We start from the raw sequence: 22,756 nt of genomic DNA, 5'->3' as shown, positions 1-22,756 counted from the left end.
TTTCTGATTGAATCCTAAACATTGGATTCTTTGTTTGTTTCAGATTCTTGGCCCAGCGCTTCAGCGGTATTAAACACACCACTTTAACCAAAGCGACACAAAGCCACAGGCTACAGAAAATACATGCTTTAGCCATGGCCTGACCACCTAGCACAATATGTGTGAACAAAAACAGAGTAGATAAAGAATAAAATAGAAAGTGAGTGTGTTTTTGGAAGATGGGATAAAAAAAGAGGAAAAAAGACAATAAGAAAAGAGAGAGGGAGAGGGAGAGAGAGAATTGGATACAGAAAGAGACCAGAGACCAAACTAAGGAGAGGGAAAAAGAAAGAGAAGGCCTTTTCTAATTACTGCAATAATGCTTGGAAAATTTCTACTTGTTTGCCTGTGTGTGTGTGCGTGTGTCAGTGTGTGTGTGCGTGTTAGGACCCTCAATCTGTCTGGTTCCCCCTCTCAGGCCCCTATGCCGCTGATGTTTGCCAGATATGTGCTGCCAAGCAGCCGGAGCTAAAAAAGGCCGCTCTTCTAACTGTAGCCTGGCTTTTAGTGTGTGAGCTCAATCTTCATCCTTTCCTCCTCCTGTTCCTCCTCTTCACATCTCCACATGCTGCCCTATACATTTCCTGACAAGCTAGCATTTAAAAATGCACATCATCATTTCATCTATAACTGAAATGACTGAAATGATGATTATTCATTTATTTATTTATTTATTTACTGTTAGGACAATTATAAACCAGAAGCTGCAAAGTATTTTGAAAGTATTATTGAATATGTTTTATGACCATGTTTCAATTCTTGCCAGAATAGACATTTCTGCTGATTATATTTTTATTTATATTAGTGAATTCATCATTCTTAATGTATTCTTATAGTTATACATTTATATTCAAAATATGTATTGATTATTAATGTTTCTTTAATTAATGTTTAATTAATGTTTCTACAGCTCTTCTACTTTGTTCTCATATCCACAAATATTATAGAATCTACAGCTCTGTTTATCATTCTGGTTATTACAATAAATTACTTTTTCACAGCTTCATATAAATTATTACACTGTTCACTTGGATCTGCAACTACGTTGCTTTTAAATTATTGAAAATTTTATGTTTGTGAAACATATTAAAACTAATAAAATCACAGCTTGAATAATCTCCACAAAATAAAAACATAATGACATTTTTAAATAATTGCTAACAAGCATTTACCAATACCTTAGACACTTTTTCTAAACTCTTAACACATCAACACAACGCACGATGCCAAATTAATTAAAAAGTTAATTTTCTACTCAAAACCACATTTTGTTCATTAAATTCCAACTCTACATTTCAGAGTGCAAACAATACTTTCCCTACATACACTACTCTATAAAAACATGGCAAACGTGCCTCAAAATCATGTAATTAAAGCACTAGCACGCATTTTCTATCCAAGAGGAACATACAATCAATCATAGCATAATCATCGACTGTCAAAATACTTACAGTTTACAATAACAGCATTATTTTCCATTTGTCAAATTACCAGCAAAAATGAGACGTTACGGCATCCACTGTAGTTTACAATTCAGTGTCAATTCAGTACAATTCCTGGAAACAACTACATATTTTGCTTATGTTCTGTAGTTTTTCCAGAAGTAGCTGTTTTTTACCGTATCTAAGGTTTTGAACATTAGGTTTCCAATTCTGGCATTGCTGTGTGCAAGCATTTGTAAATGAGACAAGGAAGATCCATAAATTTGGTATGTACAAAAAGGTTTTTTTTAGCATTTTGAATGCATGTTAATGGACTGCATATTTTGTGAAAACAACATGAATTGTGTTAATGGTGTAGTTCACAACTGACTGATGTTGTACTAATTGTGTTTCGGGTTTTGTAAATGTGAATACAGGTTGGACAATATGTTGTTAACAATTGTAAACACGGTAAATGGAGTGCTCTGAAGCAGCCGCACAGGACCATATTGACATTGTGCAGTGTATGCTGAGGAAAAATAACCCCCCCCCCCCAGCATAGGGCTTTAGAACAGAGGAAGAGCATCTTATGAAATGATGAAGCACCATACAAATCTTTTGGGAAGAGCAGCAGTGGGGTTTATGACCCAGAACTATCATCCAGCACCATATCCTGAAATAACTAATGATCTTGTGGCTGAATGACAGCTAATACGTTCCAAAATCTAATGTAAAATCTTCCCAGAGAAGTAGCAGCTAAAGAGGATTCTGGTACTAATATATAGTTAGGAATATAAAGTGATGGTTCTTTCTAAGTCATACAGAATTTTCTGGAATGTCCCTCCCACAGACACCCCCTCTTCTATTGCAGGGATGAAGTTCACATGCTGATATGCTGAAGTGTGTGTGATGGCAGTGTGTTGACCCTGTCCCGTGTGACTCCTCACAGTCCCTGAGGGTAAACTCCTTAACCTATCACTGTGATGAATCGCACAGAGGCCAAGAGGATCGCCGCAGGCCTTAAGCAATCGCATCCTCTGCATTCCACACAGAAAATAAACACAAGATCCTCTGAAATGTGTTATACAGTTTGTTATTAAACAGTGATTTGCTGAATTGTTAAATTATAAAGCATTGCATTCACCCTATCATCACCACCTTCTTTGAATTCACCACAGTGAGAAATAACCAGGGTACGTATTCTATAATATTTACAGAATCATACTCTCAGCTTTGTGAAAGGCAACATAGACAATTCTGGAGCAAAGCAAACAGTATTGTCTACGTTGGAACAGTATGTTTGAGAAAGAACCTGACTGTAACATGTTGGTGGTTGAGCTTTAAAATTTCTCAACGCTTTTGGCCAGTTTTTGAATTTCCAGAAGAATAAAACTCATTTGCAACTCGAGTTGTTTATTTTTGTAGCATTTTCAGTATGTTTTTACTTTCATGCAGTTAGCAGTCTTCCGAATTTGGAGTCAGTTCCACATTAAGTAATCTCAAACTGCAAAAATCCACCTATGGAGCAGAAATAGAGAAATATCCTCATCTCTTTTTATGTTTTTATGAAAAGTCTGAAGGTCTCTCCACAATCCAAACACCTCCAGATGCTGTTTCTCAGTCATGGCTCAGTCAGCGAATAAGAGAGAGAACACCTGAGACATTTCAGACTTACTTACAAAGGGCTCACAAACACTGGAGCTGTTTCCAGCACACAAAGTGGGAGGTTAGTAAAAGATGAGAAAATGATTTCTGAATTTTTTAAGAATAATTTATCATTTTTTAAGAGGCAACTGATTATAAAAATTGTTCTGCACTTCATTAAAACACATACTCAGTTTCTGGGGGCTCTAAGACGTCATAGCAAAATTAAATAGCATATTGTAATGTAAGAAAAGTGTATACTGTATAAAACATTATATGGCAATTTGTTGTAAAATGACAGCAGTTGATTACAGTGCAGTACAATTTACATGGAAGCTCCTTTCCAAAAGGAGGAGGGGTAAAATAATATGTTGTTTATTCCACCTTCTCTGGATATTAAAATATAATTGATTACAAAGTACTCATTCCCTTACATAGCTGGGTAGATGTAGACTCTAGACAGACATGCCAAAAATTTCAATTCATTTCAAATTCAAAATAATCATTTTCCCACAAACTTCACTTCAATAGCACAACCCTATAATTAACTCGTCACTTTATTCACGCTTATATCTATACTTCTATCTTCAGAAAGTCATCTGTCTAACACTAATGGGTGTCAGTTTCCTACAGCTGTGAGGACTCTGGCTAAGGTGCTGAAGTGTGTTTATATAAAAGTGTGTGGAGGAGTGCAGGATCACCCAATACATCAAACAGAAGAGAGAAAAAGAGGGAGAGACCGAGTCAGTGAGATATTAACATTTTTTTTCTTACCAGTCTCTACTTAGGACTTTCATTTGCCTTTAGGGAAAAAAACACTGGCCAATTTTAACATCACTTACGCTGCAGTGTTCAAAATAATCTGATATTTTAAGCCATTTTAAACCCATAAAGCCTTTGGGAATATATTTCACATCACAAATACCTCCTTTTAAGGGTTTTGGTGATCAAACGGGTTAACCCTTAAATTAGACCAGAGATCTCCAGAAATAAAAAGTAATAATAAAATAAAAGTTTAACATAAATACAAAAGTTACTTGTAATTATATTTGTATATTATAACAACTCAAAAATCCCCTGATGTCAAAGAGTTAAACACTGCTGACTAATAAGCTTTAGCACGATTATTAGACACATCACTAAAGAGGATTTATTGCAATCTGGCAACCAGCAGTGTTAAATCCAAGTGTACACTTTCCACCTGTTTCCGTCAGAACAAAACAAAGCTAAACCTTGGGAATGAGTCCAATCCAGGCTTTCATTTCACTTCTCTCTCTGGTAGAAGTCTATAAAGGCTGAATAATGTGACTTTCTCCAGCACAAACAGGTGGATAAAGATAAGCCCCACTCTCAGGACACCTGATCTGGCTTTTATTTCAGCTCAACAAGAAAGACAAAAATCAGTCGCACGCTTAGTGCAAGCAGTGCACTGAGCTGGCAATCCCAATATAACTCTTCTTTCAGGCTGAGAGCTTAAAGCTAATGCTAACAGTCATCATTGGTCTGATTTGTGTCAAGCCCCTTTTCAAACAATCTGCCCTAATGAATAATTAAAAATAGCCTGTCAGACATGACATTTTTGCTGTCTGAAAATCTTCTTTTTTAGATTTGCACTGGAGTTTAAAAAGGTTTATGTAGCTAAGTAATGAAAGTTAACAGTCATATGCAAAATGAAATGCATAAAAGAATGGTAAATACTATAATGGAGTGTTCAGGGTTCTATATAGATGCATTTCCTTTAATAAAGAACCCTTGTAGAACCAATTTTTAAGTGTGTATATATAACATTATAGTGTTATTAATAACTATTACCAGTATAAGAATTATAAGTACAAGTATGCAGACAAATCAAGACCCTAATTGCTGCCTGTACTTCAGAAATGTCATGTACTTTTGTCATCTTAAAGAAGAGTGATTTGTGTTGATCTGGTTGGATCTAACTGAACTACTTCTTTAAAGGCCATGTATAATAAATCAAAGCCCACTGTACATAGTTTTGTAGAGAGGAGCAGGTCAATAACACTGTGGACTATGAGTGAGGAGTGGCACCAGGGTGGGAAACAGGGCCTGAGAGAAAAGAGCAGCTCTTCCTCTGAGAGGTCACTGAGGGTCATCAGTTTGGCGACAGCGGGGCGGAGAGAGGGGGTGAATCTTGGCATCCAGAGGGATGAGTGTGTTTTTGTAGTTGTGTGTGTGTGTGTTTTCCTGCAAGTCCTGAGGAGACCCTCACAGCGGGGAATTCCAGTGCATTGTACCCATAATGCCCCTGATCAACCCCTCAGCTGCCCAGTGCCTCTCCATCGGGCTGAAAGAACGGAAGGAGTGCCCGAGCTTTGGCTGACCAACAGGAAGTAGCTAAACTGCCCCGGTCCTGTGTTATTGTTACACTGCTGCTGTCAGCACAGGGCACTTTTTCCACATCAAAAAGGGAATTTTTTTTTCTTGATGTCATATTTTGGAAGGACTGTGCTTTTTTATGACTAGTGATGTCCTAGTTTCACAGTGCTGAATCAGGGACTTATATTGTCAAGGGAAATGTTTGGCAAATATACATATTAACACAATATTCCACTTAGCCCAGATGAAGTAATCCCTATTGTTTGAGATTTGATTTTCCATTAGATCAGAAATAGAGCTATGAGGTTAATATTGGTGGAAATCAAGAGTCAAATATTTAAAATATTTCTGTAACAAAACTCATTGCCATAATTTCTATCCACTGTAACACTGACCATGTCTTAAGGGTGATGTTCATGATTTCACAACTGACATTGACTCATTTACTGTAACCTCAGCCCCGGTGTGTCAGTAAATGATTAAAGTGTCTTCATCCGGTATGCTAGGATCTCTCTCTCTCTCTCTCTCTCTCTTCTCTTCTCTTCTCTTCTCTTCTGTGGTATTTTAGACAATGGAGAGAACTCCAAACCTTGAAAAGCATGAACCAGGATGAGGATATTGCTCTATTCCTGCTACATAGGTGGGTAATATCTAGAATTTGCAAAGCAGTAGAAGAAAACTGCTCTGGGATCAGATTCCTCCATATATATGATGGTAATTGAAAAAAAAAATGAATAAAAATTAAATAAAAGGATTGTAGAACAGTGTTCCTACTCTTGATGGTTTATGAACACAGGTCTTTGTTGTCTCATAAAGCTGCCTGAAGCATTCAGTTACATTTTCAGTGCATTTTTATAGATGCTGTGTTCTAAAGCACACTGACAAGTCGGCACAACTTTACTGAAGACCTGAACGAACTTTGAGCACTCATCCATGAAGTTAAAAAGCAACTGCCATTTCAGTCTTTTAAGATATTTCAGTCATCTGTTCTGCCTTGGTTTATGTTATGTTGTCTCGCCATCAGTGGCTCTTCCACATTGTTTTACTGTTAGATTGTTTTTTTTTAATTTATGTTTTTACAATTTTATGTTTTGTTTTGTTAGTTGAATTTATTGTGCAGAAATTTGGCTGACACTCGTTGTCTTTTAAATGTGATATATAAATAAATATGACTTAATTGGACTACACTGGGCTTAATGCACTTATCAGGGTTGTGTTTACTTGCGGGCAAAGGAGTTTTTGCTGTCTTTAAGTGTATTTGAGTGAGACACTTTTGAATCATGACTTGTTGATTTGGCTGACCTATTTTGCTCTGTTTATCTTGGAGATTTTTTTCAGACCTTTTTGAATTATCCTTCTAATGAAATACCCTCGTCTGCACTTGTCTGCTTTCATTGCCTTTCCTAGAACTCGTACAGACAGAACACTAGAAATTGGGCTGTTTTCATTTCCCAATGTATAATAGCTTCACACTGCAAACAATGAGCCTGCTTGCTAACTTAATAATTTAACTGCTAAACCTCAGTCCCGTAATTTCAAAAATGTGTCTGATTATGTCACATTCAAAATACAGTCAACACTGGTGTATAAAAAAGTGAGCTTAACATTGTACATACAGTACTAGTACCAATCAAATTTCCAGACTGAAGAGAGGTACAATACGTTTTTACAGAGCAAGAGTGCAAATGAGGTGACTGTGAGAGAGTGATGCAGTGGTGTATTAGTGGCTGATTCTCTCACCTGTGTGTGAGTAAATGAACCATAGGGCTCCGGTCAGCATGGCTCCAATGACAAAGGCTGCAAAGGCAATTCCCACCACTGTAGGAGTGTCCAGCACATAGAACGCTAAAAGAGAATAATCAGCATTATACCATTTTGTATATATATTGACCAAATATGCAAATTTATTGTTGTGATTAGACACTATGAATACAAACAATAATTGTAGAAAATTGTGCAATAAATGACAGCACTACTTCCAAATAAACTCGATAGAGTCTATAAAATGTTCATATTGATGGCAAACTGTAAAAGCTATATTCACAATGCCAACTTACGTTCACGTTCACCAGGATTAAATCCTGGAGGCAGTAGAGGCTTGCGGGTTGGAGGAACTGAAAAAAAAAAAGCAAAACGTGTTCAAGGACAAGACTGCATTTCTTTACTCTGTTTAGTTATTCTTTCACAATGTAATATGTAAAAGTAACTGAAATTATGATTTAAACCTAAAATTACATTGGACTTAGAATACCTTTTAGTTTTAAATTTAATTCTTTATACAAAAGTTAAATGAGCTTTAATAAATATGCTGAAAGAACGAAAATGTGAGAGTACTGCTCTGTCAAATGTATTTTTAATAGTTTACATGACACTATCATTGCAGATGAACAGGACCTCAATGTATTTTTGCAATTTACTATTTTGAATTCACTGATGTAACATTACATAACTTAAATGTTCTTTAACTCTGGAAAAAGTAAAAAGCTACTGAAATAAGCCCTTTCTCCAACACTGAACACATTCAAACATAGTCAGCACTTACACAATCGAAGCAAACATACAGTATCTAGACTTCCAGAGTCCAGCTATTTTACATTGCGCTTATTTCAAGTGGTGTTCATTGGCACAAAAATAATTGATAAAACTGCTATAAAAGAGCGACCACCAACAGAAGGGTTCACTCTGGAGCAGTAGCACATTATTCCAAGGTCACGATGCTTAATGAACAATGTCAACAGAAGGGTAAGTAACTGAGCAGAGGAACTGAGCTCTTTGAGCTTCATCCAACACCATGAGGATGAGCTAGATTGGCTCTTGTGATACAGAACTAATCCAACATCAGATAATATATATATATATATATATATATATACCATATATAATTAAACGGCTATAGCTACAATGACTAAAGGTATATAATTTAATAAATAATTATGTGATCACATTTGAAATGACAATAATAACACTAAGGTTTACTTAGGTTTAAGGGTTAATCTTTAAAGGGCCTTTAGTGGGGTAACTTCAGGTGGTCAGTGTAATAACAGCATTCCTTAAATAGCACTGTCAGAGCGGTTTTCAAATAATTCATAGTAACTATTGACTAAGCTGTATGATTAAACTCTGAATAACAGGCCAACAATTTAAGGGGTTAATAGAAGTAATGATGTGCTAGGCTAAATGAGAAGAAGCCTGCCAAGCTCACAGGGACAGTGAGCTTCATTGTCATCACAGCAGGTGGCAGATAATCCTCTCAAAGTCACTGACACCCATTTCTCTTGGACCTGACTCCACAGGAACCTGCAGAGATATGGAGTTGGCATGGTTCTCCCCTCTCAGAGAGCGAGCCAAAGCGCCTGAGCGTCTCCATGGTCCACACAACCCAGCGGATGGGTTTCGGCCTCTAATTAGCTCTAATGATTGCCCATCAGGCAGCACAATAGCTCCTGTGTGGCTGCAGGCTCTAGGGTCACTCTGGTCCAGTGCCAAAAGCAGGGCACAAAGGCAGCTATTCTGGGATAGAACACCTTTAAGTTTTCATCCATACTGATGGGTGATGACAGATTATCAGAGAAAAGCTCAGTTGCACTGAGGGAGATGGCTACAGAGCGGTCCTCAGCCGACCAATCACAGAGCACATTAACCTTCACCTTATCTCCACTGCCCAGTTCATAATGTAAAAGCCTTCTACTGACCACATATGTACTCCTGAGTCTGCAGAAAGGAAGAGTGAATGACAAAAACTTCACTCAAGCTAAAACTAGTGTGTTCATCAATGGAGACAAAGCATTAACTGTCCAGTATTGCACTGTTTATACATCCTAACACTGAACAATATTGTGTTATAATTAATACACACTCAAGCACTGTGTAATGCCTTATAAATCAGCAGGTATAGCATATGCAAGAATCCAGCCCAGGATTTTACAATGGCCCGGCTTGTATGAGGCTGTTCCTAGCCAGTCAGGTGCATTGCAATTATGGGATTCGAATGCGTCTGGCGTAGTAGATGACAACACGTCCCAACACTGCAGTCTGGGGTTTGATTCCTTGCATAGTCAAGCACATCATACTATTCAGTAAGAGTCCTTGGAAAACATTACTAACCCAATATCTCAGTAGGTTGATTAAACTATGGTGTGAATGATGGTTCCTCATATTTTAAAGTGTTTTATTATAATTTCTTAAAGTAAATAACATCTAGTTTTCTACTGGCTTACACTCGCCAAGATTTGAATGAGTGATTATCATTCACCTAAGACCTATAGTTTATTTTCCAGCATTCTTTTCCATTCAAATGAACTGGCTTTTGGCTTCATCTGCCAAATTCTACCTGCATTCAGTGTGAGCACAGATTTAATTTTCCATTACTGCACTATGTGCCACACCTCTGTATGTACATGCACTTTATTATTGTGTCTTCACTGTACTGACCTCCAATTTCTGTACTGTTTCTGGTGTGCTTATGTTATGAGTGAGAACATTTCAGGTCTCTAAATGAACTGAAATGGAAAACAATGCTACATCATTGCATATGCAGCAGGGCAGGACATAAATCATCTAAACAAATCCCAGGAACCCTTAATGGGATTTATACGACAGTTTAGAAAAGCAAAGAACACAAAAGACTGAGTGCTGAGCTGATCCCTGAGTGGTGCTGTGTCAGCTCTTGTTTTGAGGCCTTCTGGCTTAAAGCTCTACTCCACCCAACAGTTCTAACAGAGCAGGAGGTTCCAGCTCCTGGTCCACAGGGCCTTAGTGCAGAATAGTTTGGTGATTTTTGGGGTTATCCATGGAAAAGTAACTTTATACTCAGCTATGGTTGGCTAATAAACATAACATCAAAAAATACTGGATTATAGAACTTCAGCAGTAGTTTTGTACATTGAATGAAAAAATAATGCTATAAATTCAATATTAATATATGTTCTTCTTGTATATTTTTATTATATTGTTCTACATTATTTAAGCTTGGGCAAATACAGTTAACAAAGTACTATTTTAGATGCTTCAGTGTTTTAAGTGTTAAGTCATGTCCAAATTTCTACTGTGTAAAATATTTTTGCTAAGTTTACACACCACCTTTTAAAAACCATCTGTGCAGAGAATTGCATTTACCCCTCACATCCACCTGATTGTGAGTAAACTAGAATCTTGCTTAAACCCATGCAAATATACTAATAATGTTCCATGTTTTGTGGACTTAATAATTAAAAAAAAGTAATATTTATGTATTTTTGAGTCCTCCTCAGACCACTAAGTTCAAAATAGCATTTTCTGTTATTTAGGCTACTGATTATTTGTTACGTTTACCATTTATTCATTTACTTTACACCAAACAGTAAATAAGTAGATGTTTTGTGCTAAAATGTGCATTCCCTTGACAGGACATCAATAAAACAATCTAATTTCACAAAGGTGCCCAAACATTTGAATCTACATATAATGAGTCCGATTTTTATTTTCCTTTCCTTTGAATGTGATTTCCCTTCTCAAACACACCTGATATAGCTGAGGAGTTAGCAAGTTTAGTGAATGTGTTTGAACAGGGAAAATCAGTAAAAAAGTTCTGCACTCTGGCCTTCCACATCCAGAACTGGACACCCCTGTAATAGAGCATCTCTAAGGGAGTTGAAGGGAATGGACCCTGGGGCTCTGTGCCTCACCCTGTTCCAAAACACTTTTGTTCTGTAATTTTGTCCATCTTTTGTGGTTAGCTTGGTTCTCAGAGGAACCAGAAGAGAAGCGATTGAAAAGAGTCGTCATGTGTGTGTGTGTGTGTGTGTGGGCCGGCTGTAGGAGAAGTCTCAAATCCCTGAGTCCACAGCCTTTCTATGCAACCTCCATTACCATGGTGACCTTTTCCTTTCACTCCTAACCTCTTTCTGTGAGGTTTTGGTCTCTAAGTGATGACTTGGACAGACTTTTCACACACTAATAAACATACATCACTGCCTCACTGTGTTGCTTCCTAATATAAGGTGTATTTAAAGGGTTTTGTAATTTTATGGCACATATGACCATTCAATTTTTTAAATACATTTCTGTACATGTAAGGAACCAGTCCAATGTTCACTTTCCTTAGATATTTTATTACTTTTAGGACACTGGAGTGAAATCTATCCACATATGAACATCAGTATCTGCATTGTTTAATTTGAAAAGTCCTTTTATCTGAGTTAAATATCCTACAAAATAATTTTTACACATATATTTCATTGAGCTTTTCCCCTTCTTTGTTATATGAATTGATTTTCTTTATTTATCCTGAAGGGGAAAAAATAAGCAGGTTTCAAAATTTAATTTTTCAAATAGTTTTGACTGAATTTGACAGATTTGAAAACAAATAACCACTGGAGCTTCAGCACAGGTGTCAATCTGAATAAAAAATAATATCTAATAATAATAATATTAGATTTGGAAAAGGCTACTTCACATTTAATAAAAAAAGCCCATCATTTATGGAGTAAAATGTGAACGCTGTTTTTCAGACTGTGTTTGGACACTTTAGCATGGCCGTGTTTCCCCAGTGGACAGAGTGCCCACAAACAGCTCTCTTTGATTTGCAGATCAAGCCCTGGCGTCAGGCTGCTGTCCAGAGCGCTATGAGCCCCTCTCAAAGGCAGCTTGTTTTCTTTGCCATCTCAGCATAAGAGATGTCTTTGTCTTCAAAGCGTGGCTCCGAGCCTTTTTTCATTACGCTCATGGCATATCTATGTTTTCTTAATCCTCACCAGAGAAAACAGCTCCAGCAGCGGCAACATAAAATATGCCTTCTCATCGCGAATAAACTCCCTCAATTCACACCGGACCCCGTCTTAATCTGGATACAGTCGGAATTCAGCAGTAAGCCTGAGCCAAATCCCTCTCTATATCCACGCAGGTGTGGGACTGTGAACGCCCTTTTTGAAATGTTTCGCTCGTTTCAGCTCCTCAAAATCTTGAGGACACTTGCATTTCCTTGCTATTATTTTACGTTATTTTAAGTCATCTTTATTACTGAAAATATTTTAATAAAAACATTTTTACATTTACATTTGTTGTAAAAGTGTAACTCTGAAAATTAATGTAATAATGAAATGTCTTTGAAATCCCTGAATGAATTAGCACCCACATATGGGGGCATCCATGTTTAAAATAGTTTTAGTACAGAATATCTGATGCATCCGGGCCAGTGTAATGGCTGCGTCAGCATGTGAATAAGAATCAATGGAGAAAATGGCTCTCCCCAAGTGTTCTACAAACTGCATACAAAAAGAGGTCACTGGAGATATTACAGAAGGTTGGGATTTTCTTCTTTTTTTTTATGAAACATTTTGGCTGTGTAACAATTAAACGTTTCCCCAGAATTTCATTTTTCAGACAATACTTGATACTTGATAAGAGCCAAACCTGACTTGTAACGGACCTATAGTATTGCACAAGTATTTATCAATGGGATTTAAATAAGTGAGACCTACTCCTGGTCACCATGCCTCATTTCCTAATAGGCTCGACGCAGATGTTTTGATTAGTGTGGTGTGACCTCCGCCACAGTTATGAGTCAACAGATTTGACTCAGTGACCATACTGCATTAGCAGGGTGTAACTGAGCCAAGAGCAGAAAACAAGCTCTCATGAGGTCAGTCTGTCTTAGATTAGGTCATTATTAGTAAAATATGCTGTCCAAACACCACCCAGATGCCCTGCAGTGCTCCAGCCTGTCTCTCACACATATATATATACACACATGTATCAATGCTGTAGTAACAATACCTCATACCTATAAAATATCACACTAGTTCATACACTTGCTTATCCAAAGTTTCTTCGGTATTAATAGTGAGCTTGTCCTCACAAGTATGATCTTGATGTTGCAACACTGCTAAGGAAATTTTATTGCATTTAGCCTCGTAAGCAGAAATGAGATCAGGTGCACAAACGTCACTCATACTCATCCCATCACTACGGAGAACATATTCACTGTACAAATGGCTTGGGTGATTTATAACCCTCTAAAAAAAGCTTGGCCTTCATCATTGTAACTTTGTCTGAACATGTGCAATGGATTCACATTAGGAAACTTAGCTCACTAATTAGAAAGTGTGGCTGGATAATTATGTACATGTGGTCTCACTTTACATGAGAGGCTTTAAGATATATTCTCATAAGGAGAAGTAACCTCATGCCCAAAATTATTTGAGCTGATCACAGCTATTTCAGATGACCACAGTTTCTCTCCCAGTTATTAGCTTTCCCTGTCATATACTAATGTGGCAACAATGTCATTTGGGAGCAATTTTATCTAATGCAATGAGAAAAAAAAATTAATTTATTCATAAAAGCCATAGAAATGACAAAAGGTAGGCTCAGCAGCTAGGGAATCTGAAAGGTAGGTGGGTTTATGTGGTCACAACAGACTTACACTTAAACATGGATGCACTTTATAGATACAATAAACTTTAAAAAGTGAAGTGCAGTTGTTTCTATTGCAATTCATTGTCAGCTAAAGCATCTTGATTGTGATGACTATTAGATGGGCTATTAAAAGAGAATAATAGTTTTTGATATGGCAGTTACAGTGTGTTACTCAGAGATTGCTCAATCTCACACAGACCACAGACTGAAAGAACAGTGCATAAGTATATTCACATCACATTCATCACGTCAGACATTAGGGATCTCGCTCTGTGTGTGTGTGTGTGTGTGTGTGTGTGTGTGTGTGTGCCGGGAAGGGGAGGTCTCAGAGGATGGTTAAATGAAAACAACTGCAGGCCGGCAATGGAACACTAAGCTTTTTCCATTTCTTAAAAACTGACTGAGACACAATGGCATTTACCCCACTCGCTCTAATCAACCACTCACACACACACACACACACACACACACACACACACACACACACATTTATATATACACTAGGAGGTGTACTTTTTCATTTTACAAAATCAAGAAAACATGTAATTTGACCTGGGTTGCCCAAACTTTTGCATGTGAGTGTACATACTATATATATGTTGATTATACATGTTTTAGATTAATGCATAAATATTTTTCTAACTGACCACTAATGCACACACACCCCACACACAGGATAATACACATAAACGTATGGTCTAGCTCCACTGATCCAATCAGCCACGCACAAACACAAACTTTTGGTTCTACAGACCCACAGTTACACCCCCTCCCCAAACAAAATGCAAACACACACACACACACACACACACATACAAAAATTAATGATAAGTTTTCCACATCTTAACACACTCCAGATGAGGTGTTGTGCCATAGAATATGACACGACAGGAACTCATGAACATATATACACACTATGCCCATAGAACATCTCCCACCTCTGGACTGCATGTACAAGAGTTAGGTGTGATTGAAAAAAAGTCTCTGCCTGGCTGCTGGTTAAGGTGTCACCTCTACATTCACCATCTCTCCACACACTGCATTCACTACTGCCATTCAAGACTCTATCTGAGGGTAATGATGTAAAAGAGTTAGACCAAAGAGGAAAATGGCCTACATCTATTTATCTGGCTCTCAGTGTGTGTGATTGTTTGTTAAACCAAATCACTACATGATGCAGAAAATGCAAATAAACCATTTTATGGTATGCTCTACAAAGCAATTTTTTTTAATATAATTTTCCCTGTAATGTGAGCAAAGACTAGGTTTGGTTTGAAAAATTGTAAATATTTCAAATTTTCTAATCAATATCCCTATCTAGTTATTCAGGCCTGTGTTTTTAACAGGTTAACAAATGTATCCACTTATTGTGGTTTAATGTTTAAATGCTGAACATTTTATTTTATGAAATTGGTCCCTATTTACCTTTAATGGCACTATTGAGTGTGCCACCATATTTCTGTGAGTGCTCGAATCCTAAAATTTAATTTGAGTGTGATGTTAAGGGCACTACAATCTCCCAAAATGTACTCATAATTTATATTAGAGTGCACTAAATGTGTGATGTCATAACGCATTAGGGCTTGGTTGCTTCTGATTGGTCGGATTCATCAACAGGCAGCTCCCAATTTATATTCCCACACCTAAACCACTTGTGTTATAATGCCTCCTTGATTTGGCTCCACCCCTCATTCCCCACATACCTGTAGTTTATCATGTTCTTCTTTACTCACTCTGACATATACCCCATATAACCATTGCTTTGCTGATCAGATTTTCAAAGGCATAAGCCTGGTTTGTACTATTGTGCTTGGTTTTAAACACGGTCTGTTCTGACTCTAAGTGTTTGAACAGCTACATGGGGTGTGTTTCCAGCCAACAGGCTTTCTTTATTACATCTTGCCACTTGAAAGGCTTTTAAAATGCTATTTCTGTATGAAATCTATTAATTGTCCAGCTGTGGTCCCAGACACTGTGCTGTAGATCTGTTCAATTTCACCCACAATACACAAGGTTTGTGTTGTCCCAGCAAGAAACGGATGCTACAAATTACTGGCTGTCTTTGAGGATAGAAACATTTCATCATGTCAATAAGCAAGTATTGAACAGATACATTCATAAAGGTACTGTGTCTGGAATGCTACAACTATAATTATGTTCTCGGTACCTTTAATTTAACATAACGTTTAAGTGTTTTATTTTTCATTTCCAATGCGGAATGTAAAATCAATTTAAAATACTGGAGTTTAAGACCATGTCTTTACCTTTTGAGACCATACTACACACTGATACTTTTTCCTAGTGGTGTGATTTTTATTTTATTTTGTCATGTATGTGCTGAGAGAACACGGAACATTGTAAGTAACATGTATCTTGTCATATTTAGGCCTCATGTAGAAGAAGGAAGTCTTACCTGGCATTTTTGGATCATTATCCTCTGGGTTGATGGGACCTTCATTGTCATTTGAGATCACCACCAGAGGTTTGGTGGAGGTTTTGGTGTACATCATCATTTTAAGGATGGTGTCTACATTAACGTGTGTACATGCTTCATCTGGAAGCATACACTATAGAGAAAGAGAGAGAGGAAAAAGAATTACTACAAAATCATACTGTAATCTGATAATATATGAACACAAAAGACTGAAAGTTGAAGAGAAGAGAAGAGAAGAGAAGAGAAGAGAAGAGCAGTACATGGCATATGGGCATTATAAGATAAAAGTAGCACATGTTCTGCAGAAATAAAGGCAGAAAATGAATTTTATTTCCTCCTGTTTGAAGTGGAGTCCTTTAAGAGGAATCAGACACTCAAGATTAAAAACATGGGCTCATAAGCATCAAAAGTCTTTGTGAGGTTTACTAAAGAATGTTTTCACTTCATCTTTCATAAAAGTGGAAGGTATAAAAAGAAACAAAATAATTAATGCCATCCGGATCAGCACAGACCTTTTGTATAGCAAAGTAAAGACTTTGATAGGAACACACATGAAGATATTTAACACACCACTCTCTTTTAAGGGTGGGCAATGTGCTATTGATATTGCATTAATTTATAGATCAGTACGCTTTTCTCAATGTATCATGGACTTCAAATACATTAATTATAAGACCTAGACCAATTAAACCCTTGCACTGAAGAAACAGCTGCCAATTCCATTTTCATTTACTCACTTGTCCTGTTTAGTGAGTGCTTTAATTTAAATGGAGGGTGTTAGATAATGTCATTCCTGTATAGTTCTTCATTACAAGTGTACAATTATAGAACTCATATTAGCAACATCCATCATTACATAGTACATAAACTGTATTAGCAACAACTAGCTGATTGGATGTCAACTCACTTTGTCTCTCATTTAATTCTCTTTGTACTATTTTTTTTTCTGCACAGCGTTTTAAAAATACAGCACAACACTGTATTTGATGAATTTCTTGAATTCATCCATTAGTCAAGACCCCTCGAATCACATACAGTGCCACCAACCTAGGAGGGTAAATGCAAGCACATACTTCCTTCAGAATATGTGAAACTGGCTACAAATTCTTTTTTCAACTGCTGCTAACACAATGCCACTGGACAGTTCAACAATCTTGAAGTAGAACAATAACTGTTCAGGTCTATTATGTCATGTCCAAATGTATTATGCCCTTGCTGGTTAGCTTTGTGCTTGTGATGAAGTTAATTAGGGGACAGCCTACCCACCCAGAGAGCAAGGCCAGTTATGTTCTCTAAAGGCACTTTTCCACTGCAATGTACCTACTGTAATCAGCTGTTATGTTTTTCCATTAGGCTAATTTGGTACATTGTACCTGCTCATATTAATGATGTTATATACTGTATTTTAGCAATGGGGATGGGAAGAATTTTACTGTAGGTAATCATTCATAAGGCCTACTTCATGTCACCTACTTATGTTGTCTTTGAAGACAATGGACATAAACCTACATATACATTTATAAACGCTTTTGTCCTACATGCATCTGTTGTCACAAAGTCTGACATTTGTTGGAATAAAACCGATGTTTATGTAGGTCTATGTAATGTGTCATAAAAGGCTCATATAGCCTAGTGAATACTGACCTACACTGAAGTGTTACCGTAAATTTACTGCTTCACTTTTTTCAGCAAACACACTCCGCGAGGTTGATCTGAGTCAGCTGCAATGTGAGGTTAACCACAAGAGAGAGCACACACACACACACACACACACACAGAGCATGGAAGGATCTGATAAAAGAGTATATGGGGAGTAAAGAGAGAAATGACTAGGAGGACAGCAAAGGAGGGGGGGATTGAAGAATACACAGAAAAATGCCTGGGGAAAAACTTTGTTTGGCTGTGTGGATGGTTGCTGGGTAACGCTGAGAGAGATTTACACATCCTGCTCTAGTGAAGAGTGGACGGATGTTGACAGCTGGGGCTGGCTGACCAGTGCCAAGGTCGTGAATTGAAAACACAAAGTGAATGGGGTAGTGAAGCAAGCAGTGTTTTTGACAGAGAGAGCCTCTATATGATTTCTATATGACAAGGAATGAAATGATGGTGTCCAGGTATGTACATCATCTCTGGGATCAACATGATTTAGTACAGCTCTTGAATTTGAATCAAATACAGTCCCTTTTTGGACCAAAGGGAGCGAGGACATTAGGAATGGAGAAGAGAAGAGAAGAGAAGAGAAGAGAAGAGAAGAGAAGAGAAGAGAAGCTCTATACCTCTGGTAGACCCTGGTGGTTGGCTGATGTCTTGGAGCAGAGGGACATTTCACAGTGCAGGAAGAGCAGGGAGGTGTTAAACTTTGACCTGAAAGTGAAGCTGAATCGCTTTCTGTCCATCTGGGCATGGGGCACAGGGAAGTCCACCTTCTGAGGGTAATACACAACGGAGTCATCTTTGGGACAGATGTTTTCTATCATCATATAATCAGACGCTACCAAAGGGTTGGAGTTTGGAGAGATGAAGCACGTCTGGATCATGAAGCCCAGGTCAGGGTCTGCTTTAGTAGCTGCAATCTGCAGAGAAACAGGCAGATAGAGGTAGATATAGAAGAACAAAAAAGAGTGAGAGATGGTTTTAGTAAACAAGAAAGCAGGCCTGAATTATCACAGGGGTTTTATGTGCACACACCAGGGCCCCGAGTCAAGAGTGGGGTCCGTGGAGCATTTATGACAAAATCAAAATAGTTGTTTAAACACAGTGGGAACATTATTGATGGCAAGACTAGTTTCCTCCTTGTCATTGAGTTACGGCTAATTATAACTCTGCATGTCTGCTTCACTTTTTCCTCCAAACACTGCTTAGTACCCGTTCCACTCCATAAGCACAGTGTGAGTCAGTATGGGCACCTGCCATCTGCCAAAACACATCCTTAAAGTTAGCACTCTCCTTCAAGTGTGTTCAGCTGTCCCATGCAGTTGTTTTAGGAATTAAGGCTCACAAAGGGGAAATTAGAAATGAATGTTATCACTACATTTAAATTGTTCAATTTGTAATAATAATAAATAAAACAGTTTATAAATAAAACATATTTCAAAATCATTTGCTAGCTCTCCAGGCAGTTTGGGTGCTGGAAACTGTGAAAATGTGTTTATGGAAACCCAGTGTCAGTAAATAAAAAAAAATAAAAATACAAAAACAAAGCGGCTCAGTCAGACATGCTAGGTTTCTCTCTTTCTGCTCTTGGCAAAGAAATGGCAAAATGACCTGCAAAAGTGGAACGTCATGAAAAGAGATATAGCTTTATTCCTACTCCATAGGTGGGGAAATTTTAACATATATTTGCTGTTTTAGATTATTTAGGTAGTAACCCAGTCTACATTTGAAAGAGCGATAACTACATGAAATTAAATACAGCACAGAACTACTACAAAACTACAACAACTCAAAACTCAAGTTACAAATGAATGTCTGTGGTAATTAAAACAGTGAATAATAACTTATAGACAATTACATTTTCAGCCACATACAAACAACAGTTGATTTTTTTTCCTCTGAAACATAACATTCCACCTTAAAAGAGTTGGTGCTTCTGAACGTAAACAAACCAGAGGTACTGGAATTAATAAAGATTATGGCAATACTACTACTACTACCACTACTACTACTACTACTACTACTACTACTACTACTATTACTAATAATAATAATAATTATAATAATAATTATTATTATTATTATTATTATTATAATAGTGATAATGGCATGAGGGTTATATTTCTATTCCAATGTCATTCATGATGGTGGGTAAAGGCAAGTGGTCTGAGGCAGTTACAGTAGATGGAGGGTGAGCAGCTGGTGTGGGGTGGGTACCAGACAACTGTCCATCAGTGTGCCATCACAAAGAGCAGGGAGTGTTTTTTCACTGAAGGGGAATAGAGGAGACAATTCATTTACTGGGAGCAGTTTTGCAGTTGATGAATCAGCCAAGACTTTTTTAAAAATGAGAAACACTAATATCAGTGCCTGTGCCAACACACAAACTGTCGCTCTTGCTGTCAGTCTGAAACTGGTCTTCACACACACACCCACACACATAAATGCACACACTTTTGGGCTTTAGTTCAAATCAGAAACTATGAGCTCCTCAGGGGCTGTCCATTTATTTTAGCAAAGCTAACGGTCTGAAGGAACATTTTCAGGGTGCTCACTTCCAAGAAACACATTTCTGAAGTGTGATTTCTTTGCCATTTACAAATTAAAGAGAGTCTTTCCATCACAAGACCACAAGGCACTCCTACACCACCAAAGAAATCTTTCTAATCCTTGACACTGGGGGAAAAAAGTACATTTTAATAAATATAAGTAATCTGACCAAACAATGTGCATCGGTTGAACTAAAAATATTATTTTAACCCTTTGAATTGAGCACTAACATTTGTGCAATTTAAGCTCCTCTTATCTATCAGTCGTGTCATTTCTGAGTGACCTTTATGTAATAAAAACAGAACATGATTGAAAAAGGCTATAATCCTATATCCTGTAAATTAAAAAAAATATTTTGAACAAAAAAATACATTTAAAAATGTTCAAATTGCAGTTTGACTGATGGTTCTCTCCCTTTCACCAGTTTCCAGGCAATGCTTACAAATCACTAAAAGCACTAAAGCATTACAACATACACGAATAGTGTGATACTTTCATAAAGGAGTTTGGTGTGTTCTCCCTGTGTCCGCGTGGGTTTCCTTCAGGTGCTCTGGTTTCCTCCCACAGTCCAAAAACACACGTTGGTAGTTGGACTCAAAATTGTCTATTGGTGTGTTTGTGTGAGTGAATGTGTGAGTATGTGTTGCCTTGCAAAGCACTGGTGTCCCCTCCAGGGTGTGTTCCTGCCTTGAGCCCAGTGATTCTGGGTAGGTTCTGGACCCACCATGACTGGATAAGCGCTTACCGACAATAAATGAAGAAATAAACAGTGCAGCCACATAGGTCATAATAAATATTTGTTTTTGTTGTTGTTGTTTATTAAAGAAATATCACTGTTATTGGTATTATCATATTTTTTATTGTAATGCTGGGGCACAATTCTAATGATTTTACATGATTTTGGGTTGTTTGGGTCATTTATTCATTCATTCATTGTCTGTAACCGTTTATCCAGTTCAAGGTCGTGGTGGGTCCAGAGCCTACCCGGAATCACTGGGCTCAAGGCAGGAACACACCCTTGAGGGGACACCAGTCCTTCATAAGGTGACACACATACACAAACACACGCCTATGGACACTTGAGTCACCAATCCACCATGGGAGGAAACCTGGAGAAACCCAGACGGACACGGGAAGAACACACCAAACTCCTCAAAGACAGTTACCCGGATCAGGACTTGAACCAACAATCTCCAGGTCCCCGGAGCTGTGTGACTGCGGCACTATCTGCTGCGCCACGTTTGGAACAAATTTCAAATAATACTTATGCATGTGTTTTTTATTTAAGCTTATTACCATGATGTATTAAGAGCATTTCAGATCATTTCACTAAAAAAACTTCATTAGCACATTACAGAAGTGCTCCATGTTTGACACAAGCTGAAGTGCTGCTCTAGGGCATCTGGTTTTCAAGGGCCACAGCTTTGCCAAGATTGTCAAACTGTGTGCCCATCTGATTCTGCTACAGCATGCACACACTGTGCACACTTCCACACACTCAGGGTCTAATAACACCAGCCACAGAGAGAAAAAACATCACATCCCATTTCCTCCTGTGCCTGAGGCACTTACACTGCCACAGTATCCAGTATACACACAAGCGCTTGACACACGCTCAACAGCACTTATGACACATGCATAATGTGAGTTATGACACAGGGGTCATGGGATAGAGCTTTTCTTGCCAGTGTGGTGGTGCTCTGGGCCGTGTGTGATGTTTCGACTGGACTTTACACACTGATGGACAAACAGGGATGCAAACAAAGCTCTTTGTGACCAGCTGGCCCACTGTCCACACAACTCGAATATATCAGCGTCAGATTCAAACATAAATCAGATCTTCAAAGGCCCACAGCACACCAGCCCTGAGCACTGTCCTTCCCCTTTGCTTGTGTTTATATTGGCCTGAAGACCAGGCACTGAGTCCAGCAGAGTACAAAAAGAATGATCAAACTCAAACATTCAGGGGGCTAAAAAGGACACAGCCATGTGTCATATGAGGGAAAATGATATCTGTATATTTTGCCCCTGTTGTCTTATTATTAGAGGTTCAGTCAATATAAAATCTTAAGGCAGTCTATATCTAACATTATTTTTTTCCAGTATAGCACAAATATGTATTACAAATATAATAAATAACTAACTAACTAAATAAATAAACATACATACATACTCCCATGGCTCCCAGGGACTCGCTGTGCTTGTCATTTTCATGGAAGCTTTCAACACAAAGGCTTAGAGATCAAAGAAGGAATGAGCACTTGGATTCATCATAATGCATCTG

At 37.8% G+C, this 22,756-nt stretch overlaps 1 protein-coding gene across 2 annotated transcripts in view; it reads right to left on the bottom strand.

Annotated features, from left to right (window-relative positions):
- Positions 1–22,756, bottom strand: part of tgfbr3 (transforming growth factor, beta receptor III) — a 146,106-nt gene that overhangs the window by 7,432 nt on the left and 115,918 nt on the right. For both annotated transcript variants that reach the window (XM_066663695.1, XM_066663696.1), the window contains exons 13-16: positions 18,546–18,842; positions 16,249–16,402; positions 7,499–7,555; positions 7,182–7,286 (exon numbers count right to left, since the gene is read on the bottom strand). In XM_066663695.1, coding sequence (XP_066519792.1) covers positions 7,182–7,286; positions 7,499–7,555; positions 16,249–16,402; positions 18,546–18,842 — 613 coding nt within the window. The remainder of the gene's footprint in view (positions 1–7,181; positions 7,287–7,498; positions 7,556–16,248; positions 16,403–18,545; positions 18,843–22,756) is intronic.

This window comes from Hoplias malabaricus, chromosome 3 (genome assembly GCF_029633855.1).
Source record: "Hoplias malabaricus isolate fHopMal1 chromosome 3, fHopMal1.hap1, whole genome shotgun sequence".
In the NCBI taxonomy this organism is placed as follows: domain Eukaryota; kingdom Metazoa; phylum Chordata; class Actinopteri; order Characiformes; family Erythrinidae; genus Hoplias; species Hoplias malabaricus.
Note: the sequence above shows the minus strand (reverse complement) of the source record. Positions and strands in the feature narration are given on the sequence as shown.